Source organism: Saprolegnia diclina, assembly GCF_000281045.1.
Source record: "Saprolegnia diclina VS20 unplaced genomic scaffold supercont1.75, whole genome shotgun sequence".
Taxonomy (NCBI): Eukaryota; Oomycota; class Saprolegniomycetes; order Saprolegniales; family Saprolegniaceae; genus Saprolegnia; species Saprolegnia diclina.
Genome location: NW_008246142.1, coordinates 85,856 through 94,357, shown reverse-complemented (window position 1 = coordinate 94,357; position 8,502 = coordinate 85,856). Strand labels below are relative to the sequence as shown.

At 56.5% G+C, this 8,502-nt stretch overlaps 8 protein-coding genes across 9 annotated transcripts in view; 2 read left to right on the top strand and 6 right to left on the bottom strand.

Moving 5' to 3' along the window:
• Window positions 1–9: 9 nt before the first annotated feature.
• On the top strand, window positions 10–1,094 carry SDRG_14628 (hypothetical protein; the record flags this gene model as incomplete). The annotated part of the gene is made up of 3 exons (XM_008620772.1): window positions 10–40; window positions 133–674; window positions 720–1,094. 3 exons carry the CDS (start codon window positions 10–12, stop codon window positions 1,092–1,094), a joined length of 948 nt encoding a protein of 315 aa, XP_008618994.1.
• Window positions 1,080–1,797, bottom strand: SDRG_14627 (ubiquitin B). The gene is made up of 6 exons (XM_008620771.1): window positions 1,711–1,797; window positions 1,635–1,652; window positions 1,542–1,571; window positions 1,431–1,489; window positions 1,354–1,377; window positions 1,080–1,301 (listed from the first exon to the last, which is right to left on the bottom strand). Exons 1-6 carry the CDS (start codon window positions 1,726–1,728, stop codon window positions 1,217–1,219), a joined length of 234 nt encoding a protein of 77 aa, XP_008618993.1. The 5' UTR covers window positions 1,729–1,797; the 3' UTR covers window positions 1,080–1,216.
• A 390-nt stretch (window positions 1,798–2,187) lies between these two features.
• Window positions 2,188–3,127, bottom strand: SDRG_14626 (hypothetical protein). Its single transcript, XM_008620770.1, has 6 exons — window positions 3,057–3,127; window positions 2,898–3,008; window positions 2,723–2,848; window positions 2,560–2,677; window positions 2,404–2,519; window positions 2,188–2,358 (listed from the first exon to the last, which is right to left on the bottom strand). The coding sequence occupies exons 1-6, from the start codon at window positions 3,096–3,098 to the stop codon at window positions 2,263–2,265; spliced, it is 609 nt and encodes a 202-aa protein (XP_008618992.1). The 5' UTR covers window positions 3,099–3,127; the 3' UTR covers window positions 2,188–2,262.
• A 23-nt stretch (window positions 3,128–3,150) lies between these two features.
• Window positions 3,151–4,271, top strand: SDRG_14624 (the record flags this gene model as incomplete). 2 transcript variants are annotated; one of them, XM_008620767.1, is made up of 6 exons in its annotated part: window positions 3,151–3,172; window positions 3,220–3,329; window positions 3,383–3,505; window positions 3,550–3,651; window positions 3,697–3,851; window positions 3,898–4,271. In XM_008620767.1, the coding sequence occupies 5 exons, from the start codon at window positions 3,151–3,153 to the stop codon at window positions 3,835–3,837; spliced, it is 498 nt and encodes a 165-aa protein (XP_008618989.1). The 2 variants fall into 2 exon arrangements, with proteins under 2 accessions (XP_008618989.1, XP_008618990.1); XM_008620768.1 differs by lacking the exon at window positions 3,898–4,271 and having other exon boundaries at window positions 3,697–3,837.
• SDRG_14625 (transcription elongation factor B, polypeptide 1) lies at window positions 3,850–4,244 on the bottom strand. The gene has a single exon (XM_008620769.1). It carries the CDS (start codon window positions 4,200–4,202, stop codon window positions 3,891–3,893), a length of 312 nt encoding a protein of 103 aa, XP_008618991.1. The 5' UTR covers window positions 4,203–4,244; the 3' UTR covers window positions 3,850–3,890.
• A 354-nt stretch (window positions 4,272–4,625) lies between the features above and the next one.
• Window positions 4,626–5,103, bottom strand: SDRG_14623 (hypothetical protein). Its single transcript, XM_008620766.1, has 2 exons — window positions 4,823–5,103; window positions 4,626–4,774 (listed from the first exon to the last, which is right to left on the bottom strand). The coding sequence occupies exons 1-2, from the start codon at window positions 5,047–5,049 to the stop codon at window positions 4,684–4,686; spliced, it is 318 nt and encodes a 105-aa protein (XP_008618988.1). The 5' UTR covers window positions 5,050–5,103; the 3' UTR covers window positions 4,626–4,683.
• A 385-nt stretch (window positions 5,104–5,488) lies between these two features.
• On the bottom strand, window positions 5,489–6,178 carry SDRG_14622 (arf/Sar family, other; the record flags this gene model as incomplete). The annotated part of the gene is made up of 1 exon (XM_008620765.1): window positions 5,489–6,178. One exon carries the CDS (start codon window positions 6,176–6,178, stop codon window positions 5,600–5,602), a length of 579 nt encoding a protein of 192 aa, XP_008618987.1. The 3' UTR covers window positions 5,489–5,599.
• A 1,122-nt stretch (window positions 6,179–7,300) lies between these two features.
• Window positions 7,301–8,502, bottom strand: part of SDRG_14621 (arf/Sar family, other) — a gene marked incomplete at both ends in the record, with an annotated part of 1,903 nt that continues 701 nt past the window's right edge. Inside the window, one exon of the mRNA XM_008620764.1 lies at window positions 7,301–7,864. Coding sequence (XP_008618986.1) covers window positions 7,301–7,864 — 564 coding nt within the window. The remainder of the gene's footprint in view (window positions 7,865–8,502) is intronic.

Here is an 8,502-nt window from a genome sequence, read left to right as displayed (position 1 = left end):
GCCAGCAGCATGAGTTGGTGCACGATCGAGTCGGACCCAGGTAGACGCGTCTCATGGCCTCGGCGGTGGCTGTGGTGGCCGCGCCGACGAGCATCATGGTCACGACGAAGCGCTCATGGTGCTGCGTCCTAGGCGTCTTTACCTCGCTCATCGAAGACATTGGCGTCAAGGGTGTCCAGGTCGAGGAGCTCTACTCGCTCGACCAGAGCGAGTTCCAGCAGCTCGCGCCGGTCTTTGGCCTCATTTTTCTCTTCAAGTGGGAGCCCAACCACCGCGCCGAGTCGGCGCCATCGGTCGGCCACGTGCATCCCGACCTCTTCTTTGCCAAGCAGGTCATTAGCAACGCGTGCGCGACGCAAGCGATTCTCTCCATCTTGCTCAACCTCGAAGCGTCGTCCAACGTGGACATGGGCGATACGCTCAAGGAGTTTAAAGGCTTTACGAGCGACTTTCCGTCGGACCTCAAGGGCTTGGCCATCTCCAACAGCGACACGATCCGCACGGTGCACAACTCGTTTGCACGCGCCGAGCCGTTTGTCATGGACGACGAGAAGCCGTCGGCCAAGGACTCGGACGAGGTCTACCACTTTGTCGCGTACGTCCCGTTCCAAGGCCAAGTGTATGAGCTCGATGGCCTCGCGCCGGGGCCCGTGAGCTTGGGGCCGATCGCGACGGTACGCTGACTGCATGACCCGTCACGACTGAGCGCATGGTCGTAGGGCGGTCTTCCCGGTCTCTCGTGGCTCGATGTCGCGACGCCCGTGATCCAGCGCCGCATCGAAAAGTACGCGTCGTCCGAGATTCGCTTCAACCTCCTCGCGCTTGTCCGCAACCGCCTGCAAGTCGCCCAGCACCACATTGCGGAGCTTCTCGAGCAAGACCAGACGCCCCATGTGGCGGCGCAGCTGCAGTCGTGGCAGCAGTGCATCGTGGGCGAGGAGCAGAAGCGCGCCAACTGGAAGCACGAGAACGCGCGCCGCAAGCACAACTACATCCCGTTCGTGATCAAGCTGCTTCAGATCCTCGCGCAAAAGGGCGAGCTCGACCCGTTGATCAAGGCGCAGCTCGAAAAGGCAGCGCAGCAGACGCAATGACAGCCAACGTTCCGACCGTACTATGTAGTAACGAGGCAATCACGTGTTAAGAACGAAATGACATGGCGCTTGCTGGCTAATCTGTGTCGTCGTCGTCCATCGGCGGCTCGATGGCAGCAGACTTAGCAGCCGCCACGAAGCTGCAACACCATGTGGATGGTACCGCCGGCCGCAACGTTGTAGTCCTGGAGGGTCTTGTCATCAGCCCTAATCGAGGGTATGAGCGTCCCGCCATCATCCTTGGGGCTGAAGGGCGTACAGCTGCTTGCCGCTGTAAATCAACCTAGCCATCGATCCCTCAGTCAGCATGCGTCTGGCATGGGGCCGGCAACGTACCGGATCTGATCGACCTGGATACCTTCCTTCTCCTGGAGAGCCTGCTTGACGTGCAGGATCTACATTCCATGTTGTTCATCTCCATCTACCTTGGCTTGCATGCATCTCTACCGTGTTGTCGGGCTCAAAGTTGAACGTTTGCTACGAAGTGGTCCCGCATGAGGTCCATGGCCAGCGCCTACATGGGCGAGGAAGCGCATCTACCTTGCGGCCGGTGAGCGTCTACATAGCATGATGCATCTCCATGAGTTCCTCGTCGTCCAAGCATCATCGGCTCTACCTTGATCTGGATCTGCATGGTCGGTTCCTGTTGTCTCTCCTTCCGTCGCTGAAATAAAATGGCCGCCACGCAGCGCCGGCCGTGCTTTTATTCAATATTTAATGTGCCCTACAATATATCATATACAACCCGAATTTTTAAACCGCATGCCCCATTCCCTCAAACTCAACTCAAAACCCGCGATTGGACGCGGAAAACTCAAAACACACCGCCCACGCACGCCCGAGTCGTCGCCCGAGTGAGTCGCGCGACCAATAGCTGTTCCATTAAAGGTTAAAAGACAATATTGTACACAATGACCCAAGTGCTCCAACGGGACAACAAGGGCGCTTCGAAGCACGCGACGAGCAGAGAGAATGATGGTCTATCGACGACGACCTGCATCGCTTCGTTGGCAGCCCACTGCTACTTGGCCGAGGTCCGCTACTACGACCTCGATACGTCGTTCACAAGTAGTAGTTGCGTGGACGACTAAACTGTGCAAGCCAATAACAGCTCATTGGAATATGAATGAGATTTCAGTCGTAAGTGCAAGTGACTAGAGAGCGTGGTCTAGTTGTTTTCAGCGCGCTCGGCGAGGTCGTCGTACTTTTTCTTAAAGGCCGAGGCCATATGCACAAAAGGCGCGTCAATATTGGTGCCGAGGCGCTAGCACGCATGGTAGTCCACCGGCAGGACGACAACAGTGCGTACCGCCGAGCACTCGAAGTACTTGAGGTTGTGTTGCTCGGCAAAGTCTTCGGCTTCCTTGACCAAGATGGCGTCGCGGTTGCCTTCCTTCTCGTCCACCTTGTTGCCAATAAGAACGCCTGCACCAAAGCTCAGTATCGGACCACATTTTGAGCGTACCAGAAATCTGGTGGTTGGGCGCCGGGTTTGCGACATCCTGGTACCATTTCATGCACGACTTGAACGACTCTTTGCTGTTGACGTCAAAGACAAGCACGATCATGCACGCGCCCTCAAACTAGCGCTAGAGGTGGAGCACCAGCCTTTGTGGCGACGTACGGACATGCATCGAGCCAAACTCGCGCTGGTTGAAGATGCTCTGGCCCGGACAGTCGAGCAAGTAGAGCTCGACAATCGCATTCGTCTCGGGCATCGGAATCGACTTGACAACGAGCTCGGGCGACGACGTCTATTACCATGCACCACTCGGGCCACGTACTCGCGGCAGGATGGCGCACCATGGTGTAGTTCTTTGGGTACTCGTGGCCGCTCGACTTGAGCGTTTGAAGCAGCGCTGTCTTGCCGACACCTGCGTCGCCCACAACGACGGCCTTGCAGCGCAGCACCACCTGCCACGTCCGCTCTACGTCTTATCGTACGGCAGCGGAAGCGCCTACCGTGCTCGTATGCGTCGTCTCCATGCTCCGCAAGCCCGACATGTCGCTTCACTAGCCGTTTTGCGTTTGGATCTTATATGGCCCGTACAGTACAATGGATCACCGCAGCGATATTGGTACGTGAGAGCTTGCGAGGCGACGCGTGCGACTGCGCGACCATTAGTGCAGCAAGCCGAGGTCGGCATCAACTTGCCGCTGCAGATGCTGCTCTACTACAACGTGATCTTTGACGCCTTCACCTCCCCCATCTGGATCGCTGTCTTTTATCACAAGGTAGTACCCCACGTCCCCATGTACATGCCAATGCTATCACTGCTGCGAGGTAGATGCGGGAGCTCACGTATGCGTCGACGATACGCAAGTATGCCGAGATCTGCTGCGTGTGCATCTACCTGCCCACCGACGGCATGCGTCTCTACTTGGGCTACAGCGGAAATCTCCTGGAAAAGGTCGTAGATCTGTTATCGCTGTGGCTGCTAACCGTGCGTCGCAGGTACCGCATCTCGTGGGCTTTACCTTTCTCAGCGTCGTACCGCAAGTGCCCTGCGCGCTCTTTTTGGCGTTCGGCACCGAGCACAGCCTGCCATTTGACGAGGTATATGGTACTGTTGATGGCGGCGAGGGTCGACGTGCGTGCTAGATGCTCGCGGTGCTGCACCTGCTCTTCCTTTGCGCGCAAATGTACCATGCGTACTACGCCTGCCGCGCCTCGATCCGCCGACAAACCGCTCACTTTATGCGGCTCTGCGACCACGAGACGAGTGCGAAGAAGGTCGTGTGACGACAACACGCGCGGTAGACGAACGATGCAGAGGATGAGGATTGAAGGTGTACTTAGCAGTCCAAGTAGTTGGCCGCCATGAGGAGCTCGAGCGCCATCTCGGGCTCGATCGCAAAGTCCGGAATGCGCGCATTGCTGTTCGAGTAGCGCTTCTTGTAGTACATGTACTGGATGACCTTTTCGAGGATCGGCGCGCCAATGTCTGGGAAGCGCACCTCGCCCTTGCTCTCGCTAAAGTGGCCCGAGAGCATCGCCTTGATCGTACCGGACACGAGCGCGCACTTGCGCGCGACGTAGAACTCGTGGCCCTCGGCGCTAATGAGCTTGACGTACTCGGACGGCGGCGCGGCCTCGGCGTCGGCCATGCTGTCCGTTCAAGAAGATTTGGCAATTTCGATGGTTTTCATTTTATTCCACTTTGCAATGGAGTCTGCGTTTTTTTTCTTTTCACGCAAAGATGTACGCCAACATATGTATCTTTAAATGTGAGAGAAATAATACAAGTCGCATGGAAAATAATTTCGAAGGCGCCTTTTCCGAGATGAAGCCAAAAGGCGGCAATTTCTCTCGGACAAGTACTGGCCGATGATGGACTCGACCCCATGGACCGCGCCGTCCAGCCAGCTTGCAGGACGATGGCTGCTCCTCCTCCTCGCTAGCGCCGTCGGCCTCACGCTGCTTCGGCCCTCCAAGCGCGCGTTTGTGCAACTTGTTCTGCTTGGCATGATTGCGGTGCAGATGCACCACATCTACGCGGCAGCACGCCGCCAGCTCGTCGCGCCATGACAGAGAGTTGAGTGCGTGCTTGTTAGGTTATAAGGGGACAAAAATGCTCGTCACGCACGTCTACGAGGCTTGATTCCGCAGGACTTGGAAGATCTTCTTCTTGATCCACTCCTTCCCGCTCGGAAGATACGTCTTTGTCTCGAGGTCCAGCCTAGCATACACGTCATGAGGCCACGGGATACCGTAGCGATAAGCGTACACGAGCGTGCTCAGGTCGGCGAGCGAGTCAATGTAGTTGTACAAGTCCTGGATGTCGTACGTGATGTTGCGCTTCGACGGGTTGAGCTGCTTGAGCTTGGCTTCGTACATCTTGACGACGCCGTCCATGGCGCCGTTGACGGACTCGAAGTCGAGGTACGTGCGCGAGTTCGGGTCCTCCGTGTACTGCACGAGGATGATCGTGTGCTTCGACTTGCGGTACTCCATGCTGCTGCGACGATGACTTGGGGAATAAGGACGGCCAGACAAAAAGCCCCAACTTCCGTCGCTTCGAATTTGGAACGCCACGTTTTTTTAATCCACACTTGGTGTTTCTATGTAGCATATTTGTTGGTCTTTTTATACGCACTTAATCGGAACCTTCGAAGTTCGATACCCGACTTCATTGACATGGGCTTCAAGCGCAGCTGCGGTGTAGCGGCGCCCGGCTGCCCACCGCCAGCTGGACGACAGCAATGAACGTCATGCCACCAGTAGATGGGCGAGTATGCTTGCACCGACGGCGATGCTTTTGGCATCCAGTAGGTACGGGTGCGATCCTATATTCTGCCCGGCGAGGTTGAGGCTGCTCCGAGCCGGCAACTGCATCAAAGCAGGGATTCACGATCTCCGGCTGAGACGCAAGCGGCAAGATCGTACGCATGCAAGCAAGCAAACACGCGATACTAGCACATGGAATTGAATAGATAGATCGAGAAACGACGAGTATGAAGGAGGTCTAAGGAGCAAAGATAGGAGGACGACATGGAGGGTGGGCCTAGCGGATGGACTTGCAAAGCCAGTCGAGGCCTTCATAGAGACCATCGCCGGTCTGTGCGCAGCAACCTTGCACTTGCACGTCGTGCGAGATGATGTTGTTGAGCTGGAGTGCCTCGGCGACCTCGTCGACGCTCATGCACGTCGGGATGTCTTGCTTGTTGACGTACACGAGGAACGGCACGTCCTTGAGCTCGTGCACCTTGAGAAGGCCATGAAGCACCTCGGCGGCTTCCTGCATGAGCACGGTGCTGGCCGAGTCGACGACAAAGATGACGGCTGCCGTGTCGTCAAAGTAGTAGCGCCACAACGGCCGCAGCTGCTCGCGGCCGCTAAAGTCCCATGCCGTGAACGAGATGGTCTTGTAGCTGAACGACTCGACGTTAAAGCCGATCGTTGGCACGGTCGTCGTCGCCTCGTTGAACTTGTACTGGTACAAGATGGACGTCTTGCCGGCGTTCGAGAGGCCGACCATGTAGATCTTGCGGGGCGTCTCCCGCCACGCGAGCCGGTCGCAGAGCATGCGGAGCCGCCGGACGCACGACGTCTTGGTCTTGCACTTGTTTGCGATGTTGCCCATGCTATAAGATCTGAGAGCGGCTTGCTGGGTCGGTCGACGATTGCAATGTGATCGATCGACCGGACCGATAGGAGCATATTTCGAAACAGCCTCGACACCGCGGGCCGGACTACAATACAAATTAATGTTCACTTGCGATATGTATCCCTACCGTCGTATTTTAATACGGCCCCGGATCGGTTTCGTTTTGACCGGATACGAAACCACCAAGAACCGGATAAAAAATCGAACACGCCCTTTCGCGCCGCACGTCTTGCTTGTCGATGGCGGAGGGCGATATTGGCCCACGAGTACATGCTCGGCAAAGCGCATGAAGGCGCATGCTGCTGCTGGGTACAGTAGAGCGTGGGGCGGAAGAGGCTTGACAGGTAAGAGGTGATTACTGATCGAGAATAAGCTGTGGTATCAAGTCGACCAAAAACAAGCCGTAAGAACCGCAGTTTGATTTCGGGCTCGAATGTGGATGCTGGTTTTCAATGAAGGTCCCTGGCGAACATAGACATGTCCAAGCAAGTCGTATAATCTCTGCGGCGCGATCTAATTCATGTGGCAAGAATGATGGTTCAAAGCGATCCGCCATCTCGCGCGGGCGGTTCAAGTCGCTCGTTCTAGAAACGCTTGTTGGCCACGACAGCGTTCGCCAGCGCTGGCGACCGCGGCTTTGTTGTCGTCTCCGCGTTCGAATAAAACGGCGGCGCTTCGATATCGACGGCCGTGGTGCCGGGGGCCGCGCTTTGGGAGCCTTTTGTTGGCCTCGTTTGGCGGGCGATCTTCCAGTATCCAATCATGCCGCGTCGTGCTTAAACCAACGCGTTTGATTGGCGCTTCTATTTTTCAGGCGACCAATCCACACCGTTGCGTCGATCCCACGTGGCAACCCGCCTCTTTGAGCCCGTCCATGGCCACAGCATACATACAGCTTCAAGGCGCCTTCGATGGCGCTGTCCACGGAAGTGGTTTTTCTTCAACACCCACGCTACGTGCATACAAGTTGTACATATCACCTTGGACGAACAACATACGTCCTCGCCCATACCGACCCAATCAAAATGCTTGTCGTAAAATACATTTGGGATACACTAATACCTAGCTAGCATTGAGGAGGATCGATGCCAGTGGATTCTAGTGGCGCTCGGTCAGCACCTTGCTGAGCCAGTCGAGGCCTTCGTAGAGCCCCGTGCCGCCTACAGCCGAGCACGGCTGTACGAGCGTCGGGTTCTTGGTCACTTGGTCCAGCTTCAAGTGGCGGGCAACGTCCCCGGCCGACATGGCGCCCGGCAAGTCTTGCTTGTTGGCAAACACGAGTAGCTTTGCATAGCAAAGCTCGTCTTCTTGCAGCAAGCGCGCGAGCTCGTGGGCGGCAATATCGATCCGATGGCGGTCGGTGGCGTCGACAACGAAAATGATGGCGTCTGTGTTCTGGTAATAGTACTTCCAAAGCGCGCGCAGCTTGTCTTGGCCGCCAATGTCCCACGCGGTAAACTCGACGTTCTTGTAGCTGAACGTCTCGACGTTAAAGCCAATCGTCGGCAGTGTGTGCATGGTCTCGTTGAGCTTGAGGCGATACAGAATTGTGGTCTTGCCCGCCGCGTCGAGCCCGAGCATGATGATGCGGCGCTTCGTCCCCGAGAAGCGATCCAGGACGTCGCGCAGCTTGGCGTAAAGGTTGCCCATGATATGCTCTTGCTACTTGATAGTTTTTGGTCTCTGACGATCGCCGCCGGCCTTTCCCTTGGCGCCATGCTCAGCAAGCACCAATCCAACGCCTCCACCACGCTGCGCCGTGGACCCAATCATCGACCGCCGTGTCGAAATGCCGTGTCATGGATTGGCTGCTTCTTTCGGCCAATCATATACGCCCACCTCAAAGATCGCTGACACACCCGTCGTCAAGCGCCCACATCGCCAGATACTCGACGCACAACCGCCACCTGAAGCATGGCATCTTCTCAGAGCTTCTCGTCAGCGATGAATTCACCGTCTTCGAACACAGTACTCGGGCAGTCGAGTACCTTTTTTGGATGCAACAAGAGCAATATGGTACCCACGAAATTGCACAGTGGCGGACCGTCCAGGCTATGGGATCGGGGGTTCATGGGGTCTTGGTATCCTGCGCGTGGAGCAGGTTGTACGGTGCACGGAGCACCTAATGAGCAGCCACGTTCCACGCACCCGGCCTTCTTCTTCTCTGCGAAAAACCTCGGTCGCTGCCGGTACCTCGTCGGCTGAATCGAAGCGGAGATCTCGGAGCACAGTGTCGAGAATGCAAGTGTCGCTTCACGTCGTGCTTGCCACTTCCATTTCGAAGCTGCAAAACATATATA

Excerpts from the sequence above, each read along its gene's own strand:
- SDRG_14623 (XM_008620766.1), bottom strand. The coding sequence starts at position 5,049 with ATGGAGTACCGCAAGTCGAAGCACACGATCATCCTCGTGCAGTACACG. Across the intron at positions 4,775-4,822 it reads GCCGACCTGAGCACGCTCGT|GCTGGACCTCGAGACAAAGA; the intron begins GTACGCTTATCG and ends CGTGTATGCTAG.
- SDRG_14625 (XM_008620769.1), bottom strand. The coding sequence starts at position 4,202 with ATGGCCGACGCCGAGGCCGCGCCGCCGTCCGAGTACGTCAAGCTCATT.
- SDRG_14626 (XM_008620770.1), bottom strand. The coding sequence starts at position 3,098 with ATGTCGGGCTTGCGGAGCATGGAGACGACGCATACGAGCACG. Across the intron at positions 2,678-2,722 it reads GCGAGTTTGGCTCGATGCAT|TTTGAGGGCGCGTGCATGAT; the intron begins GTCCGTACGTCG and ends CTCTAGCGCTAG. Across the intron at positions 2,520-2,559 it reads GCCCAACCACCAGATTTCTG|GCGTTCTTATTGGCAACAAG; the intron begins GTACGCTCAAAA and ends GCTTTGGTGCAG.
- SDRG_14627 (XM_008620771.1), bottom strand. Across the intron at positions 1,378-1,430 it reads ATCCAGGTCGATCAGATCCG|GTTGATTTACAGCGGCAAGC; the intron begins GTACGTTGCCGG and ends ATCGATGGCTAG. Across the intron at positions 1,302-1,353 it reads ATTTACAGCGGCAAGCAGCT|GGCTGATGACAAGACCCTCC; the intron begins GTACGCCCTTCA and ends ACCCTCGATTAG.